The sequence below is a fragment of the Grammomys surdaster genome, unplaced genomic scaffold, assembly GCF_004785775.1.
Source record: "Grammomys surdaster isolate TR1022 unplaced genomic scaffold, NIH_TR_1.0 361, whole genome shotgun sequence".
Taxonomy (NCBI): domain Eukaryota; kingdom Metazoa; phylum Chordata; class Mammalia; order Rodentia; family Muridae; genus Grammomys; species Grammomys surdaster.
The window spans coordinates 573,725-597,334 of NW_021604780.1; the positions used below are offsets into that span (position 1 = coordinate 573,725).

The 23,610-nt window shown below is 45.1% G+C and overlaps 1 protein-coding gene and 1 non-coding gene across 3 annotated transcripts in view; one reads left to right on the top strand and one right to left on the bottom strand.

Moving 5' to 3' along the window:
* Positions 1-23,610, top strand: part of Etv5 (ETS variant 5) — a 55,420-nt gene that overhangs the window by 20,441 nt on the left and 11,369 nt on the right. For both annotated transcript variants that reach the window (XM_028779682.1, XM_028779683.1), the window contains 6 exons: positions 2,188-2,317; positions 3,218-3,505; positions 13,294-13,553; positions 15,966-16,025; positions 22,449-22,517; positions 22,683-22,852. In XM_028779682.1, coding sequence (XP_028635515.1) covers positions 2,188-2,317; positions 3,218-3,505; positions 13,294-13,553; positions 15,966-16,025; positions 22,449-22,517; positions 22,683-22,852 — 977 coding nt within the window. The remainder of the gene's footprint in view (positions 1-2,187; positions 2,318-3,217; positions 3,506-13,293; positions 13,554-15,965; positions 16,026-22,448; positions 22,518-22,682; positions 22,853-23,610) is intronic.
* LOC114631384 lies at positions 7,518-7,624 on the bottom strand. The gene has a single exon (XR_003712949.1). It is a non-coding gene; the product is annotated as a U6 spliceosomal RNA (small nuclear RNA).

Genomic DNA, 23,610 nt, shown 5'->3' on the forward strand with positions numbered 1-23,610 from the left:
ATAAGAGAAACCAGTTGTCTGGAGGGTGGTTCAGTCTTCCTAGATAGAAAAGGATGCCTATGTGGCTAAGTCTGACTAGTAACATCACCAGATCTTAGAAGCCAGAATCTTACAAGTATTTTAGGGATAAACACTTAAGTTAAGAAAAAATTTGGGGAGTCACCAGAGCACTGCCTCCTTTGGTTATGCAGTGAGCCATGTGATGAGGTGGTTAGGTAGTGCTCAGAGAAGTTACCCCACACCCTGCAGCCTGGTAGATAGGCAGAGAGTAGCCATTTTAATATCCTTGTCAGAAGGGACAGCCCTCATGGTACAGTGTTTGTGTTAGGGTTTGTTCTACTTTAGGGAAAGGGGCCTCTTTGAAGCAATTTAGTATCTAGGTAAGGACAGACTTAGCTTTCTGTACTTGGGAATATGGAGGCACTATAACTTCTTCATTTTGAGAAATCTTGTTTCTCTGCCCTTGAGGAATCGGTAGTGGGCTTCTGAACACAGCCCCAGCCACATGGACTTACCTCATGAATTCAGGAGAAAGCATTAGCATTGTCTTAGTCCATTTTCTGTTGCTATAACAGAATACCACAGACTGGGTAATTTATTAAGAATACATAAATATATGTGTGTGACTATATGTATATACATGTGTAGTTTGTAAGTTTATTTTGGTTATGGTTCTGGACACTGAGGAGTATCTGGTGACATCTTCATGCAAAGCAGAGGGAGAGGGAAGTACGTGGGAAGAGACAAGACTGAAGTAGCACACTGTAGAGACGGAGTACAGGGCCTGGAGAGATGGGTTAGCAGAGTTAAGAGCACTGACTGTTCTTCCTAGAGGTCCCAAGTTCAATTCCCAGCACCCACGTGGTAGCTTAAGATGTTTGTGACTCTAGTTTCATGGGATCTGACACCCTCACCAGGACAATTGGGCAAAACACCAGTGCACATGAAATTAAAAACAAAACAAACAAACAAACAAACAAACAAAAACCCAAACTGGAGACCATGCTTCATCCCTTTTCATGACCCAAACACCTCCCTTCTGCACCATTACATTGGGAAACAGATTGTAACATGAGTTTCAGGGGGAATAAACCATCGTTGGGTACCACGAACTGGAGGACTGCTTATGGAAACCTGCCCTTTCTGATAGGTTGCTGAGAAAGGCTCAGAGCAGATACTGTGGACACAAAGTCCTCCACAGACTTCCTGGGCAGTTAGCCTCTGCCCAAAGGGCCAGTAAGTTGTTTTAGTCCTTCACTTTGAAGTGTTTTGTAATTCACCTAAACTCTTAGATCTGAGTGGTTCTTACTCAGATCTACTATTTAGTGATACTTGAAAAAAGACTTCAAAAATCATACTTAATTTGGAAAGATGCTTCTGAATAGTATTGCAGCCAGGTGGTGGTGGTACGTGCCTTAGGGAGGCAGGCGGATCTCTGAGTTTGAGGCCAGCCTGGTCTACAGAGTGAGTTCTAAAACAGCCAAGGCTACAGGGAGAAACCCTGTCTTTTGGGGGGAAAAGAAGAAAAAAGTATTGCCACAGGCATTTGAAGTGTTGAGAAGCTAATGTGCACCGGCTGCCACAGCTTGTTTTCTCCTTGGAGACAGGATTCTGGGTGTCCACACCTCTCAGCGTCTGTTGTCTTTTATTTCATCCTTCAGGATTTTTAAAAACTTCAGAAACTGGGAAACAAAACCAACAACTAAAGAAATGAGAATGGGGGTTGCTCATTTAAAATGTCAAGGGTTCAAAAAAAAAAAAAAAAAAAAAGCCGGGCGGTGGTGGCGCATGCCTTTAATCCCAGCACTTGGGAGGCAGAGGCAGGCGGATTTCTGAGTTCGAGGCCAGCCTGGTCTACAGAGTGAGTTCCAGGACAGCCAGGGCTATACAGAGAAACCCTGTCTCGAAAAAACCAAAAAAAAAAAAAAAAAAATGTCAAGGGTTGATTTCTGGATGAGTTTCACTATGTATCCCAGGTTAGCCACAAGCTCCCATAAGTGCTGAGGTTGCAGGTGTGCACCACCAAGTCCTGCTAAGGAACTTCAATTGTTTTTTGACAAAAGGTTGCATATTTAGATGGGATGGTTTTCCTTGACCTTGAGCTGTAAGAGCAAGATTAGGAAATAGAGTGGTTTAGTAAATAAATGGTGTTTCCCTCCCTCCCCATCCCCCCACTTCTGATTTCAGTGGTGCTTCACGCTCCACCTCCCACCAAGATCAAACGGGAGCTGCACAGTCCCTCCTCTGAGTTGTCATCCTGTAGCCACGAGCAGGCTCTTGGTGCTAAGTATGGAGAAAAGTGCCTCTACAACTATTGGTGAGTGTTGGACCTGGGGTGGGGGGTGGGGGCGTGGGGGAGAGATGGAGGCGTGGGGGGAGGGGTGGAGAGCTGCCCCAAAAGGCTCTGGAAGCAGCATCAGATAGTATCTAGCATGCCCTGGGGCAAAGCATGGCTGCCCTGTGGTGTAATCTAGGTGTAGCCCATTACACTGGGCCCATTATATGCTATGCGTGAAAGGCAAAACTTTCATTAAAATGCTGCAGCTCCACAGGGAGCCATAGACAGAGTCTCGGCCAGTTGATCTATGGCTTTGAGGCAGGTGATATACACCGTCTTCCTGTCTATCATATATGTTAATGTGAACTTTAAGCAGCAAGGAAATAATCTTAAAATCAGAATAAACAAAAAGGCCCCCACGCTTTTGCCCTTTACTTAAGAATATCCAGGCCCCGGGAATGAGGCTTTAATTTTAATCATTCTTTGCACTTAAAGGTAAACACAGATCTTCCTGGAACCAGCGAAGTCTTGTTTAATTTAAGCACTGTTACCTTCCACAAAGGTTTTTGACCAATTGCTGGGAACCCTGGAATATTTTGGAGAGGGGACCAGAGAAGGCCCATAAATCCCCAGCTCCCCCCATCCACCCCTGCACACGCATACACAGAGAATTCTTTTAGAAGGAGGGAAAAGGAAACCGGAAGCAGAAGCTAAAATTATCTTGGAGAAAAATCACACGAAGTGTTAAACAAGTCCTTTGACGCCCCGCGTTTGTCACATTTCAGAGGTACAAATATTCCCCTGGGCTTTAGCAATTTCACTGTGTTAATGATGTCATTTCCTGGCAACAATGGGCTGCAACTGGTGTTCTGCTGGGCCGGGTTACTATGCAAATGCTTCACTTCAGCTTAATGGACCCTTCTGTCTTTCTTTTCACAGTGCCTACGAGAGGAAGCCTCCCTCTGGGTTCAAGCCATTAACCCCGCCTGCCACTCCTTTGTCACCCACCCATCAGAATTCCCTATTTCCCCCACCTCAGGCAACTCTGCCCACCTCAACTCTTGCCCCTGGAGCCGGCCCAGTTCAAGGGGTGGGTCCTGCCCCAACCCCTCACTCACTTCCAGAACCTGGATCACAGCAACAAACATTTGCGGTTCCCCGGCCACCACATCAGCCCCTGCAAATGCCAAAGATGATGCCTGAAAGCCAATATCCATCAGAACAGAGGTGGGTACCACTCTGAACTAACGCTATCTTCCTCTCTCAGCCTTTTCTCACCGGAGGAGAAGCAGTTAGTCATGTTGGCCAGGTACCTATAAAGTTCTCACTCCACTGACGCATCGGTGAAGGAAGAGTGCGGTCGCACTGTGCGGATGGGCTGGTTATATAGAACCCTGTTCCGGAGGTTCTCAGAATGGTTTCTAGGATAGTAGCTTCCTTAGGAAGCCTGTCTTCCTACTTCCGGCCAGGGTGGAGGGATGGCTTGCCCAGATGCACAATCAACCCACAAGTTTCTGGGCTCCTCATGAGATACAGCCTGTAAAACTGAACTTAGTTTATGCTACTCCTCATCACGGTGTAACCATTTTGTTTGCATCCTGGGAAGACTGTGAGTTACGGGAGCCATTATTCTTCACATTTTGCCATATTTATACAATAAATGAGCTAAGGATGTTAATGATAACATCTGCCTTTGAAGTAGAAACTTCCTGTTTTCCCCGTGGGTCAGTGTATATTTCTAACAGTTGAAACATCATGGGAAGTTATCTGGAGTCCTTCATTCATCAAAAATAAAGGTAGAGAGGGAATCCCACTTTCTGAGTTCATTGTAATATTCTAGAAATTTGGCCAGGTGTGGACTTACTCATTGCATGTCAGATGTTCTTCATCTGTGTTGGTAGTGAGATATGGTGACTAATCAGTGGTGTTAGTAAGGACGGCAGGATGGAAACCACCACTCTGTATGTGCTTGGGGGATAGGGGGAGGCGGGTATGGAGAAGGGAAGGGGCAGATGGGTTCTACCCAGTGTCTGTCTGGAGGTTATTTTGCTTGGTTGTGGTCCTTTCCCCATTTCTCCTAACCTGGATGATACAGCTGGCTGATGGTTTATCCCATAGTCAACCCAAGAGCCACAGAGAAGCAATTGTGCTATATAGGGCCCTAGAAATGATCACCAGTTTGGGGATACCTGAGATTTGTGATACGGCAGAGATGCTGGTTCATGAGTTTCTCTTGCCACAGAGGGCAAATCTGAAAGAAAACAGGCTTTGGCAGTATCATATATGTTTATAACCTTGTTCTCTTTCAAGAGAATTGGTATTTTTATGAAAAAAAAAAACAACAAGATTTTTGGCTCAAAAGTTGGTGGTTTTTGCCATTTTTATTTTACTAGTTTGGGTACTGTGTTTTTAAACATCTCACTGATTCCTGCAGGAGTTGTTAATGGAGGAGGGGAGGATGCTGTATTGAATTTGTTCAGTATTTGGAATGTCTGGCAAATGTAGGCATAGGGAAATTGCCTTGTTAAATCTGTTTGATTAGTACTTTCTTCTCAACCCTCATTTCTTACCCTTAGTAATGTGACAGCTTACATGAATTAGTCCGGGTTGAGGGAGAGCTACCTCGCTGGCATCTTGGTCTTGTATCACTGTAACACTGGCTGACAGAGGAGACCAAGTATCACTTGTAGAATAGACAGTTCTCCTGGCTGCTTACCCTTGAGAAAGAAGGAGACTCAGGTCCCCGGGAGTTATGACTATCTGCCCTCGGGTCCAGAGGGAAAGCGCATAGGTATCTTTTCCAGATGAGTCTTTTGTGAAGTGGCCTGTCTTGAACTTCCTGCTTCTTTTCTCTTGGCCTGTAGTAATGATGGTTCAAGACCTCGTCAGGTGACAGAGACTGTGTAGGCTTCTAAAACAACAGAATAAGAGCAGTACTGGGGTCTTGGGGCCTCCCTAGAGTGCACACTCACGTGTACACACACACACACACACACACACACACACACACACACGAGGACACGGAGATAAACAAGCAGATTCCAGCAGGGAGGGATTGCTCAGTCTGAAAAAGCATAAAAGCATGAGACCCTGAGTTGGATTCTGAGATCCCCTGTGAAAAAGCCAGGAATGGAGGTTCCTGTTTTTAATCATACTGCTGAGAAGGTAGTGACAAGCAGATCCCTGGGGCTTGCTGGCAGCCAGCCTAGCCTGCTTGATGAGATCCAGTCAGAGACCCTGCCTCAAAACAAAGTGGACAGAGCCTAAAGGACGACACCTGAAATTGACCTTCTGTGTCCACCCACGCTGTGCCTGTGTGTGCAGGCACACACATTCGTAGGTCCCTTGTTTCACTGGAGACTGAGTTGGTGGATCTTGAATGTGACTATGTACATGACTTAGATATATTGTGAGGAAGGCTCTTCCCTACCTCATCGTGTCATGCCCTTGTTAAGTGTAGGTTATTTTGTAGGATAAAGGGAATACAACTCTTCAGTTAAAGCAGAAGTTTGTTGTCATTGTATGTTAATTTTACAGTGAGAAAGCAAAGCTTGAAATACTATTTGCTCTGCAGATGGTTGTCTTTGAATTGCAAATGTCCACAAGGATCCTTGGAAAGCTGAGTGCCCTTGATGAAGCCATTTGGTCCTTGAACTTTGCTCCTCTCTTGAATAGCAATGTCTGTGGAGTTCTGCTTTATCTCCTCCAAGCCCACGGGACAAGATGGTTTTGTTTTGGTCAGGATAGGTCTAACCTGTTCAGGGTCTGCATCTTCTTCCATAGATGGAACCGTAATTGCCTTCAATATGTTTGTTGATAGTGGTGGCCATTTTCTGTGGTCATACTTTAAACAGCTAAAATATAACATAGTCAGAGTATATTCTTGGCATTTTGTGTAATCTGCCTATATAACTCTTCACATCTCAGTTTATTTTTGGAAGATAAATACTGTATTTGAAAGCAGTGATTTATATTGGTGGTTCCTCCCACATTGTGTGGGAGGGGATCCTGTATTTGGCGTGCTACATCGTGTTCCATTTATACTCGTTAGAGCTCTATGTTTTTTCTTTGGCCAGACCAATCTTGATGGTCATACGTGTCTTGTTTTGGTTTTTCCTTTCCTTGTATTGTATCTCAACTTGAAGAAAGCAATTTAAAGAGGCTTCACAGAAAAGGAAAAAAAAAATCCTCCATATATGAATTTTGAAATACTGTGCTGTCTTCCACACTTGACATCAAGAAAAACAAAAACTAAAGACAAAACTTAATGTCCCTAGAGTAAGGAAAAACAAAACAAAACTGCATTTGGGTAGTATGAAAGAGCGCCCATAGTATGGTGTTCCGTCAGCGAATGAAGTACCCAGGCACCAGGAGGTCAGCCACGTGATGAACCACAGCCTTGTTAGTCAGGACTTTTTGACAGAGGAAAGTACCAACTCCTGCTGTGTGGTCTGGGCCTAAAGCCTGGCGTGAGCTGTTTCTTCTAACTTTGATTGCATAGAAACTATGATGCTTGATAAGTTACAAGGCTGACTTCCTCTTGGAGTCCGCCCCTGACACACTGTCGTTCACCATTGCCCTCCAGGTCTTATGTGGTTACAGGAAAGGGTTGACTGAGTCACTGTAACTCACTCAGCTTGTTATACAGACTGTGCGTGTCCACTTCACGTGGCTAATAGCATGCTTTGTGTGGGTTCTTTTTGGGGTCTGAAACCAAATTGCTTGGATTCTTAATGAAACTTTCTTGGACATAGTAACTTTATCCTAACAGTTGATTCTGAAAGCTAGTTTCCAGCATTTCACTGTTTATTGGTTGGCTGGCTGGCTGGCTGTATACATGTCCTCTGTCAAACTAATGGAGATTTCCTTCTACTCTTCATGAAAAGTTTTGTTTTGGTTTGTTTGTTTGTTTGTTTGAGACAGGGTTTTTCTATGTATCTCTGGCTGTCCTGGAACTCACTCTGTAGACCAGGCTGGCCTCGAACTCAGAAATCCACCTGCCTCTGCCTCCCAAGTGCTGGGATTAAAGGCGTGCGCCATCACTGCTCAGCCCCTTCATGAAAAGTTATCAATGAATCAATGTTGAAATTTGCCAGACAGTGCCTTTATCTATTAAAAAATGATCAAATTATTTTTTCCTCTAATAATGTATAAAATTATGTTTTAAATTAAACTCCCCTTGTATTCTTCTGACCTTGTTTGTTGCTTAGTATCTTCTTTTTTGTTTGTTTTTGTTTTTTTTTTAATGGAACGCTTCACAAATTTGCGTGTCATCCTTGCGCAGGAGCCATGCTAATCTTCTCTGTATCGTTCCAATTTTAGTATATGTGCTGCCGAAGCGAGCACGTTTGTTTATTTTTAATGTATGTGGTTTTGTGCTTGTGTGACACAGAATGTGTATGGAGGTCAGAGGTCAAAGGCCAACTTGCAAAAGTCAGTGGGCTCTTCCACCACGAGGAAGGATCATCTCAAGTTGTCTGTCAGGCTTGGTGCAAGCTCTGTGCCCCCTGATCCCTGTCCTGCCTCTACGGCCTGTCATCTACATTGCTGAATTTGCTTTCCCTGACTTGTTTAAGACCTCTGCATCAAGTTTGTGATTGACAATGAGGTGGTTTTCTTTTTGACAGGGACTTTGCTGGGTTGAGCATTGAGGTTGTGCTCATCAAATGAGTAGAGGGCATCTTTCCATTGGGAATATTTAGAACCTTGAAGCCTTGGCAGACACTGGATTTCTTAGCAAATAACATCTAGTCTTACGAACCAGTTCTCCGTGTCTTATTTTTGATCCTTCTGGCCTGCGTAGTTCTGTTTTCTGTAAATGTCCACCCATTTTAGACCTTAGTCCTGAGTACTTAGACAACCCTCCTGGAGATGTCTTGCCTAAGTTACGGTTTGTGGTGTTTTAAGTGTTTTGCTGTCATAGCTTTCAAGCTTTTTTTTTTTTTTTAACAATTTTTCTTAGTTCCTAAAAACAGATTTTTTGGGCACATTTGTACTTCTGTGTCATCGATAAGAGTATTGAAAAGTGGTTATAGGAACGGTTTAGGGGAGGCAGGAGAGATGGCTGTGAGGTTGCTGCTCTTCAGAGGACATGCTCTTCAGTGTTCTGATCCCAGCGCTCAAGATAGGCAGCTCATAATTGCCCATAACTCCAGCTCCAGGGGATCTGATGCCCTCTTACAACCTACAATGGCACCTACACACAAGAGAAAAATATTATATATGTATTTAAACTGTTGGCTTGTGGCTCTTATACAGACTGACAACCCTGAAGTCGAACCCCAGTTCTGCTATTTAGGGGTGAGGAGTGCTAGACACCACGTGTGTGCTTCCTGTGTTCCACAGATTCACCATGCCCAGCTGTATTTTACTCAACATTTTTTTCCTTCACACTTTTTAAAATTTCATTTTGGGGAGGTGAGGAGTGCTTCTTGTGTCTCAGAAACCAACAGAGTTAGGCCTCTCCTTCTACCAGGTAGGTCCTGGAGAACACTCAGCAAATGTCTTTACTGCCAGGCAGTTTCACTGGGTGCATTTTAAGTTTTAAGCATCAAGTGTGCTACCCAAGCCTCACAACCTGAGAATCTGTCCCTGGAAGCCACGAGAAAGGCTGAAGTAGGTCCTGAAGCTCTGCTCCCATGATCCCATCCCGTCGTGACATATCCCCATAATAAATAATTTTTTAAAACATAACTTAGGAAAGTCCAGTTGCTTCATTTTACAGGGCTAACAGTGTAAAGGCCTTCCTGTCCCTTTACTGTTGGACTTAGGCTTGTTTGTGGATGCTGTCCCAGCCGGTGCCCTTGCCGCCTGCTGAGGCTGCAGTACCTTTCAAGCAGGCATGACTGAGTCACTCAAGAATAGAACCCAATAATCTGTATCTCAGCTCAGAGATTTTACTTTGATTGGTGCATATGGTAATCTCCTGACCCCAGGAGGTCTTTATAATTTCGCAGCCTGGGACTTTAGCAGGGAGACTGAAAGGCGTGTATGTTGAGAACTTGATGCGCTATGTTCAGTTATGTGCACTCTCCTATGTAATCTTTGTAACAGACCTGTGGGGCAGTCATCCTGGTCATCCATATTCTGCCAGTGAGAAAAATGAATGCTCAGAGCTGTTACGTAACTTTCCTAAAGTCACGTGGCGAGTCAGTGGTAAAGACTGGCTTTCAGTTCAGCTTGTTCTGATCTCAGAGCCAAGCTTTGGATTTGCCTCTCTTGTGTCTCTGGTTTGCATCGTGTTCTCTTAGCCATCACAGTGAGTGAGATTTAAGTGTGTGGTGTGGTTCTCGTTGAATCCTACGGATCATCTCGAAGGCCACCTCTGAACTCTCACTGTTTGACCTGCCAGGCATACACACCCGAGTGCCTTGCCTTGAATCTCCCACCCTTCCCCTTCCATTTCTGTTGCCATTGTGTTTACGCTGTGTGTTGGCAGCTGAGACCAAAAAGGAAATGCAGAAAAAGAATCTAACAGTTTTCATAACGTAAACCAAATGTTGGTGGTGTGGGTGTGCTCTCGAGAGGAAAGGAGCTAGCTCTATAAATCTGACAGATAAATAAATAATTTTTCCTTTAAATAAACTGGCTCTCAGAAGTCTTGCTCCATAGTGTTTCCCTTTGCTCCCTAAATGTGAGTGCCTTGCTCATGGGCTGCACTGGGGTCTCAGGTGGGGTGGAGGAAGAGAGACCCGGTCAGCCTAAGCTGCTACTCTTTGGGGAATGGTCCCAGCAGCATCTTGGTGGTAATTGTTTTATGTGGACAGAGCATTCTTAGATACTTCAAAAACATTGCTGAGAGGGGAATGAGGTTCAGTTGAAGGCCAGTGAGTAAAGTTCACAGGATGCATTTTGAGGACAAGTGCTGAATTACTTTATTAATCTCTGCAAATAGCAAACACAGCAGCAGGCTCTGAGCCATTCTTTCTCCCAGATAGGTTGGTCTTGTGACCTACTCGGGATCTCCTTTGCCACTCCCCAGCATGCAGTGCAGAGCAGCACTGGTTAAAGAGTATGTCCTGGGCTTTGAGAAGTATCCAGGCTTCGGCTTCATGAATCCTAGGACTCACTGTGCAGTAGAGGGAACACTGGGGCATGGGAGGACGACACAGGGAGGTTCGTTGCTGGCTAGGGCTTATGTAGAAGTATCCTTTCCTAAAGAGGCCATCCCAGGTGAACTCTAGAGTTCCCTTCTGGAAGATGAGAAGGCGAACATGAAGCGGAAGAAGACCATTGGCCATGCCAGCTGCCGAGGCTCTTGTTACCGTACTGCGTGGTGCAGGTCACCTTTGAAGCACTGCGTGGTGCAGGTCACCTTTGAAGCGGCACAGGGGTTTGGGCAGCTAATAAGAATAAAGCCTCTGGGCTATCTCTGCTTTTCTGGAAGGTTCTCCTTCAGGTTGTGAGCCTGTGGCTGATGCCTGTATTCAAAATATCAAGCCCAAGCCTAAGTTGCAAGTGTATGGAGAGACCCTTGAAAGGGTCACTTTAAATAGCGACTTTAAACTCAGGTTTCTGCTGAAGTGATTCGGCTGCACCAGCTAAGACATTCACCGTGGTGGAGATGTTCAGAATGTTGGGCTGGCAAATGAGAGTGCTTCTGTGTCTGGGACAAAGGGACACCCAGGTATAAAGTTGGTCAGGGATCGTGTTATAATGTGGTGATTTTTATGGTGCTTCTTGCAGGAGAATAGTCAAAAACTCACCCTGGAACAGTTGGTACACTGATCTTGACGGTTTTATCTGTACCCAGATCTCTGGTTTAAGTCTTGATGTTCTAGAAATCTGTTAGCACCTGTTGACACAGATTGATTCAAATCTAAGTCCAACTACTTGGTTAAATCTGTTAATAAGAACTGTGTCTTTTGTTTTCTTAATCGTAGCAATTCTGATGGGTGAGATAAGCCTCTCAAAGTAATTTAGTTTGCCTTTCAGTGACAGCTAAGGAGAGCCAGCGCTTTTGACGCTCTCCTTCCTGCATGTAGTCTTTCTAGCCCACATTTGATGGAATCATTTGTTTTCTTGGTGTTTCACTTAGTTTTTGTTCTTCCTATATTCTATATACTACTCCTCTGTCCGATACAACCTAGCAGGTGGCCTCTTCAGTTGATAACAGTTTTGCTGCTGTACAGAAACTTTAAATAACTGAGACCGCCCCAACCTCGCTCTCTTCCTCTTCTCTTTGCTCGCCATCTTCCTGCTCCTGTCTCCCACTCCCCTCCCTAAATAAACCCTCTCCGGTGGAACCGGATCGGCCTGTGTTTTCTGTCCAAACCATGCTGGAAGTCTAACAGTGCTCCCTACTTTTTCTTGTAGAAATTTCAGAGTTTGGGGTCTGACATTGAGATCTTGGATCCATTTAGAGTTGATTTGAGTGCAGGATGAGAGGGAAGGGAAACGTTTCATTCTACATGTAGCTATCTGGTTTGACCAACACCGTTTATTTGCTTAAAGTGTCTTTTCTCCCATGTGTTGTTTTTTTTTTTTTTAAATCTTTGTCAAAATCCAGGTGCTATGAAACAGGGACTTAATCAAAGGTTCTTCATTCTATTCCATTGATAAAGTGTCTGTTTTTATTTTACTAACATGCTGGGTTTTATCCTTACAGCTATGCCTAACGTGAAAACAAACCCTGTGTGTGTGTGTGTAATTAGTATTTCTTTACTGATTTTCCTGTTTGTCTTAGTCATTCTTCTGTATGTGAAGAGACACCATAGCCAAGGCAACTCTCATGGAGCAAAGCATTTAGTTGGGGCTTGCATATAGCTTCAGAGGTTCGTTATTATCATTGTGGCAGGGAGCATGGTGGAAGGCAAAAGGTGCTGGAGAAGTAGTTGACACCTACATCCTGACCCATAGGCCTAGAGAGACTCTGGGAGACCTCAGAGCCCGCCCCAGTGTCGTACTTTCTCCATCAAGGCCACACCTCCTTTTTGCTTTTGTTTGTTTGCTTGTTTGTTTTTGTTTTTCCAGACAGGGTTTCCCTCACAGAGGCTACCTGTCCCTGCCTTCCCTCTGCTGGGACTAAAGGCCTGCACCACCGAGGCCCAGCGGAGGCCACACCTCTTAATCCTTTTAATCTTCCAAATAGTGCCATTGCCACTCCTTGGTGACTAAGCTTTCAAGTCTGGGATCCTGTGAGGGCCATTCTTATTCAAAATGCCACACTAAAATGGCTGACCTTCAGCTACTCTTTAGAAGCTGTGGTGATACTCACCTGTAATCCTAGCACTCAAAAGGAGAATCTGGAGTCATCCTGAGCCTCACTCATTGCGGCATCTCCACTTCCGCTCACTTCTGCTTCTGGCGCTCTCTGGTTATTACATATTCTGTTTTCCCTCCCACTTTGATTCTGTCCGTGTATCTTGATGGTTTCTGTTCTTAGTAAGGTAATTTAAAAACATCTTCCACTCCAGAAATTATACGTAAGTTCTCATATACATTTGCTTCATGGTGTGAAGTCTTTTCATCCATAACAAAATTTACGTTAGAATGTAGTATAAAATGGAACCTAACCTTCCCTGCAAATTTGAAATGTTTAACATGTAATAAAAATATTAACGGTTCCCGACTTTTTCTTTTAAATTCAGTTTCTTTGATCTACCAATCAACTTTTTATTTCTTATATTATAATTATGGTCATTTTATTGTATCAATACCAAGTAAGTCATTGATTCTTTTCAAAATTAGTTCGTACTTAAAGGTACTGTTGTATGAACCTAACAAGACCTGAGTTCAATCTCCAGAGCCTGTGTAAAGGTGGAACAGACTCCACAGAGTTATCCTTGGACTGTCACTTGTGAGCTGGGGCACAAGTACCCATCTGCTCGCATGCATACACATGCATGTGTAAGCGCCCACATTGATAATAAACATTTTACACTAGTAATAAACAACTTTTTTTCATTTAGGAATTAATTTATCTTTTAAAACCCAGATGTTGTGGCTAATCCCCAATGCTGACTCATAGTGAGTGTTCATTTTGTATTAAACAATGTGATTTTTTTTCCTTCCAGATTTCAGCGACAGCTCTCTGAGCCCAGCCATCCCTTCCCTCCTCAGTCAGGAGTTCCTGGAGATAATCGCCCCAGCTACCACCGGCAGATGTCAGAGCCCATTGTCCCTGCACCTCCGCCACCCCTTCAGGGATTCAAGCAGGAATACCATGACCCACTCTATGAACATGGGGTCCCTGGGATGCCTGGTCCCCCAGCACATGGGTTCCAGTCACCCATGGGAATCAAGCAGGAGCCCCGAGATTACTGTGCTGACTCAGGTTAGCATAAACTCGCTGCATTGGCCTCTGTATTCTCATCCAGCTGTCTGATGAGTGTTGATCTGCTGTCTCTGATGCTTTGGGGAATCATTGTCTAAGTGCCTTCAGGGACTGAAGTTGTAGCAACACAGTATCCTAGAGTTCATGCCCAGCACTTCCAAAACCAAATAAACTACCCTCAAAGAGCTTAATGAATTAGTTAATGGTATTCAGAAGTGTGTAAAATACACCTGAGGTGAATCTAAAGCCTGCTGGGCCCACGCTTGGGTGGTGCCCTACCCTTAAGTGTGCTAGGCACAAGGAACACAGTTTGTGTGTTTTAGCTTTGTGGCTTTGTTTTCAATACAGCAGACGCACTATAATCATAAGGAAAGAGTTCACCTCTCAGACACAGTTCTGTGATTGAAATAAATGTTCTGAGAAGCACCTGCTGTCCCACAAATGTGCTGAGTTCTGGACCAGATTCTCTGAGGCACTGTTTACATTGGGCTGGTGCTGTGTCCTGGAGGCTGCTAACCTGCGCAGGGACATGTGTAACCCTTGACAGTCCCTGCTGTTTGCCTAGGAGCTTCAGCATATGAAGAAGTTGAAGCTGGTTGATGTCCTTTGTGTCTTGTGGGCCAGACCCCTGGAGGAAAGCAGACCTGGGAGCTTGCAGGCTGGAGATTGAAAACTTTACGGCAATGTTCCCACTCTTTCCTTACTCTCAGGACTAAAATGACCTGAGCGTAGTTTATAGGTTTTCTGCCCGTCACTGTGGACTTTTCTTAAACCCCTTTGGAAAGTTGGAGCAGTCAGAAGCTGAATGGCTCTTGTGGGTGGGGCGAGGTATTGACTCTGCTCTTGGTCTTTGAGATGACACCAGCATTTGGATAGAAACGAGTGTTGGGAAATTACAATAGAAGAAATTAGCTGCTAATAGCTTATGCAAATAAGTTGTCACTGAATTCTTTTTGAAGGCTTTGAAACATTTTTCTTTTTTTTTGTTGTTGTTGTTTTTGTTTTTCGAGACAGGGTTTCTCTGTATAGTCCTGGCTGTCCTGGAACTCACTCTGTAGACCAGGCTGGCCTCAAACTCAGAAATCTGCCTGCCTCTGCCTCCCAAGTGCTGGGATTAAAGGCATGCGCCACCACCGCCCAGCTGAAACATTTTTCTTAGAAGTTCATGATGGCAGTATTTTTTCTTTAGGACTGGCATTGACTTTAGTATGTATAATATATATTATATACTATTAGCTTAGTTATGTATATCTGTCAGTGTATGTGAGTGCCTCCAAATCCCCCTGAAACTGGAGCTACAGATAGATGGTTGTGAGCTGCTGATGTGGGTGTTAGGAAGTGAAGCTCAGGTTCTCTGGAAAATCGGTACTTAACCACTGAGCCCTCTCTCCAGATGGCTGGCATTGACATGTTAATTTGGCCAACCATTTTTAATCTCCCATTCACTTGAAGAAAGGCAGTCAACAAAGGTTTACCTCAGAAGGATTCCCAGTGTGCACCCAGGTCACTGAAGAAGAGATTGCTTGAGTGTTAGTTTCAGCATAACAGATCCAACATGGCGAAAACATGCTTGCCATACTACAGTACCCACCCAGCCAGTTGTCATCCTGGCTGCAAAGCTTTGGTTCGACTAATCCCTCTGGCCTTAAATACCCTCACTCCAGGCAACAGAATTGGATTTGACTATCAGTGGCCAGAGGAGCAGATTGAGAAAGATCTAGGGCAGTCACCCTTCCCTTCCCCATTTGAAAGTCAGTTTCTTGTGTTACCATTAGCTTGACCACCAAGTGCATTGTTGATAACTGAGTCTAAGAAGAATGAGAACTTTCTCTCTTTCTCCTGTGCCTATTGATGAGAAGGGTCTTATTTGCAGGTGGTGGTTTGTAGTGTTTGCCTTGTTGTTTATTAGCTTGGTCCATCTCCACAGAGCAAGGCCCTAAACACTTGACCTTTGTCTTAGGTGATTCTTAGTTGCTGTAATAAAACACTCATCGAAAGCAACTTGGCGTTTTCGGGGTGGGACTGGGGTAGTTAGGGATTACGGACCATCACCATCGAGGGACACCAAGACAAGAGCTGCTGCAGAGACCATGGAGGAGGGCCACATACTGGCCTGCTTTTTCCGTGGCTTACTCAGCCTGCTTTCATACACACTCCAGTGCATCAGGCAGGCACTTCCCACAGTAGGCCAGGCCCTGGCCCTTACAATGCTTAATCAAATGCCCCACACGTGTACTCACCAGCCAGTCTTACAGAGACCATGGCTCAGTGGAAGGTCCCTCTTCCCAAGTAACTCTGACTTGTGTCAAGTTGACAAGAACTAAGCAGCACATCCTTAGTTGTGAGGGTGAGGGCCTTGACTGCCCAGCGTGGTGTAGGAACCATTGCTAAGAATGCTGTGTTTCATTTCAGAAGTGCCTAACTGCCAGTCATCCTACATGAGAGGCGGGTATTTCTCCAGCAACCATGAAGGTAAGGAGCTTGCTTTGCCCTTTACAAATGAAAAGGGGAGTGGAGCTTGAATGTACAGCACACGTGCAAGAATTTCCTCCTCCTTCCTCTCTTTTGTTTTAATTTTTGTTTTCTTGGTAATGCACATGTTTAATTTAGGATTACCATTTCTAAGCTCAACTGTAAGGTCAATGGTTAGACTTTCTGTAGTGCGTGGGTAGAGCTAAGTAAGTTGCTTTGTACATGGGCTTTGAGTCAAGACTGTGAAACACTGAGAATCCACTCATTGTTTTAAATGGCAATAACCCTAACTTTGCAGAGGTCATAGGACAACTTGAAAAAAAGGGGAACTTGGCTGTATACTTCCAGCTACGTCAGCCTAAACTGGGCCTTAGTGCTTACATCAGGAAGGTTTACGTGGGTCCATGGACATCTTAGGAAAGAAATTATGACCAAGTTTCTGATTTTCAGTTAGTCTAGGTGGGTAGCACTTGATTGTAATGATTTCATAATGGGCGGTTGTCAGTTTAGAGCAAGAAGGAATCTCTCGGGAGTTCTTCACTGGCCTGAGAGCGTGCGAGATGAAGATGGGTGTCAGCTAATGAAGGATGGGTGGGGATGGGAGGGTCGGTAGAACTATGCAGAGGTGAACTGGCTCACAAAACACTACAGGACGAACAGCTACGAGGAAAAATACAAGTGATCTGCCCACATGCATTAGTTAATGTCTTGATGTTTACTGAATGTATTCAAAAAGCAGAGGTTCACAACCTGTGAGTCGTGACCCCCATGGGTGCGGCATAGCAGATATCCTGTATAGCAGATATGTACGTCAGGACTCATAACAGTAGGAAGATTGCAGTCATGAAATAGCAATGAAATAGTTACATGGTTAGGGGTCACTACAACATGAGCGTCACAGCATTAGGAAGGTTGGGAACCACAAAAAGCTTTAGCGACAGATGATATAAAGTATTATAAATACTTCATATTATGAAGTAATTACGTATCAGTACTGTATAACAGGCCTCTGACTTCAGATTCCTGTACCATGGGAAAGGTTAGGCATGGAAGTGCCTGCCTGTAATCCCAGCACTGGAGGGAAGGTTGGAAGATCCTGGGACTTGCTAGCTAGCCAGTCTATTCAGTTAGTGAACATTGACTTCAGTTTGAGACCTTGTCTCAAAAACTAAGGTGAAGGTGGTAGAAAATGCCTCTGGCTTCATGTACACACATCCTGTTGCATACAGTACACTCATACATAAAAGATGAGTGTTGTATGCTGTCTGTGCAGGTTCTTACACACTGTTCCTTAGAATCAACTAATCGATCAAACAGTGGGCACAGTTGGACCTGTGACCTTATCTTTCCTAGCATTACCTAATTGGAGTAGGAATAATTTAGAACAGTCACAGCTGGGCTGGGGGTGGAGCTTGCTTGGTAGAGTGCCTACCTGCCTGTCAATCAGGAAGCCCTGGGATAACTTCTCAGCGCAGCACGTAACCAGGCACGGAGGCCAAGTGCCTACAATCTTAGCGCACCAGAGGTGGAGGCCAGATGATCAGGAAGTTCAAGGCCATCCTTTGCTACATAGTGACTTTAAGCCTAGCCTGTGATATATCACACCCTATCAAAACAGAGTCAGCAAGATGGCTTAGAAGTTAACGGTGCTGCCAAGCCTGCCTGCCCATGTGAGTTAGATCATCAGGATTCACACAGTGTGGGAGGGGGATAGTTGAGCTGTCAGACTGCAAAGTGCATTTGCAGAACACAAGCCCCTATGTGAATGGATGATGTTGGCAAAGCAGTCAGTCTATTTGATGGGCAGGAGCCTCTCGGGGTCTCAGAGGATGTTTGTGTGATCTGAAAAGCCCTGAGAGGTAGGCTCTCTGCCAGGCAGTAGGTAGGGTAGGACCACCTTTCCCAACGCTGAGACTGGGAAGTGCTTTTCCTTAGAGTGGATCCCCAGAAATATGCTTTACTTTCTATCAAGCAAACACATCTGTCCATATCAGTGTCTTACCATCAATCTGACTCCCCTAAACCAGTGGCACAGACTTCTCATGGAACTTGGATCAACAGATTCTCAGGAGCTCCAAGGTGGAGTCCAGAAGTCTCAGTTTTCAAGTTTGAAAATCACCCTCAGTCTCAGCTATACCTTAGACTCACTGAGGGAACTTTTTAAAGTTGTGATGCTGAGGCTTCGCCCTAAGACAGCGGTTCCCAGACTTCCTAACGCTGAGACCCTTAATATAGTTCCTCAGGTTATGGTGACTCCAACCGTAACATTATTTTTGTTGCTACTTCGTAACTGTGATTTTGCTACTGTTATGATTTGTAATGTAAATATCTACTTCCTAATGCTCTCAGGTGACCCCTGCAAAAGGATCTTTTGACCCCCAAAAGGTCGGGACCCGTGGGATGAGAGCCACTGCCAGAAGTGATTAGAGTCCCAAATTCCAGTGTACCTGGGCTGAGAGCACCTGGCTGCAATGGTTTAGATACTTAAAGAAGCATTGGTTGTTCCTTACAAGTGACTAGTTGTTCAGAGGGCTTTCTTGGGTAGGCAGCATCCCCCAGCTGCATAAGACCAGTGCCGCTTACCCCGCTGTGTGCCCTATGATATTCTCAGAGAGTGTCCAGACGTGACCAGGCGGGCTGTCGACTGCACTGAGGCTGTGTGGACACAGCTGTGCAGGGCTGCTTCCAGACTCCTTGTAGAGGCAGTTGATGCTGTCTGTCTGCAGCGGGCACATGATGAGGGAGCAGAACAGAGAGGCAGGCAAGCATTTTGTATAATTACAACATTTAGCAAAGAGTATGCTCTTAAGGGAAATATTTTTAGTAAGATTTTGGGTTGCTTACTACACAGAGACCATCTTGTGACGCCACCTCCACCCTCCAACCTATTCCTTTGCCCAGTTGACCGCACACACTGAAAAAGTAAATTTCAAAGAAGCCAGCATTTTAAACTGCTTTAAATCATCTTGGCCTGGTTTTTCTCTCCTTCCTCTACAGTCTTGAACCACAGATGCCTAGGAAACAGTTATCAAAACAAGCGTTTCTGATTGGCATCTCTGATTGCTAAGATAGCTGCCCCGCCTGAGGTCCTCACCTGGAATCCTTGTGTGATATTTTGAGTCTTTGCGTTTCACTTTGCCCTTCCTTCCTATACCTTCATTTGAGCGATCAGATGGTGTGTGGCCACAACAGAGATAACTGTTGATGCAAACTCAACTGACTGATTACCAGAAACATCTTCCAGGTGTTTTAGAGGACCACGTGTGGCAATAACTAGAAACCGCAAAATGTCCCCAAATGGTGTTCCTTATAATCCTTTAAAAACCAAAACAAGAATTTAATCTGGTCTTGTGTAGTTGTGGATAAATTATCTTTACCTTGGGGGGGCAGTGCACTGAAAGTTAACACAGCACAGTTGACAGGTGTGTAAACTTCAAAGTGGTTCACTTACAATGACTTTATAACAATACCATTTAAAACAGTACTGGGATATCTAAACCCATATGGAAGATGGGAAACAGATCACCTCCTGGCAGCTAAGGCTACAGAGCATGACGCAGAAGGAATTATGTCTTGCTGATAATGCAAAGTACACCGGGTTGTCATAAAAGTCAGTTTGCCAGGTGTTGTGCACACACCTATATGGTCCTAGCACTTGTGAGGCAGGGGCAGGAAGATGGGGAGTTCAGGGTACCCTTTAAGACTATGTCTTTTTTTTTTTTTTTTTGGTTTTTCGAGACAGGGTTTCTCTGCGTAGCCCTGGCTGTTCTGGAACTCACTCTGTAGACCAGGCTAGCCTCGAACTCTCGAACTCAGAAATCCGCCTGCCTCTACCTCCCAAGTGCTGGGATTAAAGGTGTGCGCCACCACCCTCTGGCTAAGACTGTGTCTTAAAGGAATAAAAAAAAATCAACATTCTTTGCCTCAATTGTGAGGTATTGTAGTCTCTCAGATACTAATTGAGCCTTTATTGTATGCAAGGTGTTGAGAGAACACTAAGATGCTTACGGTGTGACCCTTATCCTTGAGAAGTCCCCTCTGTGGCAGGCAACAGCAAGATTACAGTTCTCAGACTCATTCAGGGTTGTTTTGTTTGTTTGTTTGTTTTTGAGGCAGGACCTCACTATTACTGCTCCTGTGTAGATGAGGCTGCCTGGAACTCAGAGATCTTCCTGCCTCTGTCTGCCGAGTGCTGGGGACTGAAGGCATGGGCCATCAGACCAGCACAGTCATCCAGCTGCTTTAACACTGCTTGCTCACAATCTATAATTGTTTGTTTTTCTTTAAGTGTTATTTATTACACACTTGTACCAAAAGCCATTCTTACATTCTACTGTAAAGGGGGAACTGTTGGGTCAATAGAGCAGACTGCACAGTAACTCATTAAACTCTGACCACAGCACCAGGGAAGGAACCCGAACACTGTGGGATTCATTTGTTCAAAATCACACAGCTAATTGGGGTCAACCTGTCTGGCTCTAGAGCCTGCACTCTTTAATTCCCATGCTAAACTGACATGTGTTTCTTTTTTTTATTGTCTGCTTCCTTCTTTAAGTTGAGATGCACACTGGTAAAAACGAGCTCCTGTCTACCCGCACTGGCACACTATGAGGCCTAACTATGTACTGGACTCAATAAGAAGAAAGTGTCGATTAAATATACTTCTTTCTTAAATTGTGTGTCTGTCTGGGTGCTTTGTCTGCATATAAGCAGAGCCAGAAGAGGACAGTGGATTCCCCAGAAGTTAGAGTTACAGACAGTTGCTGAGCCACCATGTGTGGGTGCTGGGAATCACACCTGGGTCCTCTGGTACAGTAGTCAGTGCTCTTAACAATTGAGCCATTTTTCCAGCCCATATATGGTGTAGCTAATTTAAACAGAAAAACCATGCCTAGGACTAGAGACAGAAAGACGAATGACATAATAACATCAGAAGAATCTGCCTTCTTTCTCCATTGCACTGAGTTTTTGAGGCCCCGGTACATTCAGATGGTGCCAGCCCTGCCGAGCTGATTTTGAAGAAGGCTGGGATAGTAAGAGAGGGATCCTGTCTGGGCTCGCTGACTTGTGAGGTTTTCATGTCCCTGACAGTTCCCTGTCGCCTCTTCATCCAGCACACACAGACAGTACTCACCAGCCAGGTAACTCAACCAGGGACTAAGCTAGAGAAGAGAGCTCAGGGATGAAGGACTGTACACCAAGTGTGGCATCTTTGTGGCAGGGAATCCCTATCAGGGAGCTGTTAGCTGCCTTGGGCTTGAACCACTAATCTGTTGAAGGGTGGGAGGCTGGCGACCTGATGGCCCACAGTCACGCCTGCCGGCGTCATGGATGTGGTGGATGTGTGGCCATCCTTCCTCATAGCCCGTTTACCTTCTGCTTGAGACATCCAGGTTTTGATGTGTGTGTCTTGGACCATTCACTTTCCACTTCCCTTTCTCTTTCCCTTTGTCCCCCACTTTGGTTTTATAAAACAATGTTTCTCTGTAACCCTGGTTGTCCTGGAATTTGCTTTGTAGACCAGGCTGGCTCCAAACTCAGAGATCCATCTGCCTCTGCTTCCTGAGTACTGGGATTAAAGGTGTACGCACTGCCACCCAGCCTCAGTTCCCACTTTTTGACCCCTTCACTGTCCCTCTCCCATGAGTAAGGCTTGGATTCTTAGCGCTGTGTCTAGGGACAGTGCTCCACGTTGTTTAGTGTATGCTGCTCTTAGTCTTCTGTGGGCTGCGTCTTTGTCCTTTCTCCTTCGGTGCTTAATGTCATATAGCCCATGAAGTATGTGGAGAGCTTGGACAAGTCTGAGGAAGGTTGAGTTAGTATTAGCTGAGAGAAAAATGCCAGTACGATACACAAATGAAACAAAGCTAGCAAGCTAGGCTGACCAGAACAGACACTGCCCCCTGCAGACTGCATAAGATGTGGGGGGGCCTACTGTGACTCAGTGGTTCCTTCTGCCAGAGCCCTTTTAGCAGGAACTGATTACTCCCTCACCAAGAACAAGGTAGTGACGTCAGAACTCAAATACCGAGTCCTTTGGAAGTCTTCGAAAATTCCACCTGGCATAGGTACTGTGGACTGTACCTACCTAGGTAGGACTGTGGAACCAAACATGGAACAATCTGGGCCGGTGAGAGGGTTCCACAGGTAAAAGTACCTGTGGCAAAAGCCTTGCATCCTGAGTTCAAGTCCCTTGAGCCCCTGTGAAAGGGAAAAAGAGAACTGACCTCAGAGAGCTATCCTCTGACCTCCGTGTGTGTGTGTGTGTGTGTGTGTGTGTGTGTGTGTGTGTGTGTGTGTTCCGAATACATTGTGCGTACAGGATAATAATAAAAAAGTTGTTGTTTTTTAACTATAGTCCTTAGTTTTAATACAGCATAGAACCTGTTAAGCAGTATGGTCTTTCTCTTTAAACTCTTTCAGGATTCCCATATGAAAAGGACCCCAGGCTATACTTTGATGACACTTGTGTGGTGCCGGAAAGACTGGAAGGTAAGATGCCCATCCAAGATTCTATGCTGAGAGGGTTGGTAATGTCAGAGCACCTCATCTGGTCCCACACATTTGATAGCTCAATCACCAGTAGCCACTGCTTCCCCTGCAAATCCCTGAAAAACTTAAGCCTGAATGATGCATGCGTACCCGTGTCCCACACAGGCAAAGTCAAGCAAGAGCCCACCATGTACCGAGAGGGACCCCCTTATCAGAGGCGGGGCTCTCTGCAGCTATGGCAGTTCCTCGTCACCCTTCTGGATGACCCAGCCAACGCCCACTTCATCGCCTGGACTGGCCGAGGCATGGAGTTTAAACTCATCGAACCGGAAGAGGTGAGTCCGGGTGTCTCTGGTACTTTCCTGTTGATAATGTATTGGGTCCTATGGTTTCAGAGAGGTAAGAGTCTGCCATGGCAGGGAGGCAGGGCAGCAAGGAGATGGAGACAGAGTTCACGGTTCAAGCACTGGTGTACCACAAGAGAGCAAGCATTGGGGATGGCTCGCTCTTCCTGTCAGCAGGACAATCTTCTGCATGTTGCTAAACAAATAGGCAGAATTCTCCATTGTAGAAAACATTACAAGAATTTTGACAGTCCTGGGACAGGGAGACAAGGGTTGAAGCCATGAATTGTTGCACTTATACAAGATGTGTTCTTCCTCTTAAAGTTTTGAAAGTGTATTTCTATAACAGACTTGTGACGATAGAGATTTTGAATACGGCACCTGGTCTGGCTTGATTCCGGGCAGCCGCCAGGTTCCTGCTGGTTCTCGGCTATGACAGGGCTTTGGCTATCTAGAAACATCAGCTCTGGCACCCATGAGACCCCAGCGTGGGGGATGGCTCTGCCGATCCACCATGCTTTCTTCACAGAGCTCAGCTGAACCCCAGACAGTACCCTTCATCCTTGTGGTACCCGGTAGAAATGAGACTCTTAAAGCTTAGTGATTATCTAAAGGATTTATATATTTGAAAATGCTCAATCAACAAGATGCCCACACAATTAGAATTGTTACCCAGTATCTAACCTTTTGATAAGTTGCTACTCAGGACAGCTCTCAAACCATCCATGGTTCTCCATGCTGCTAGCCTT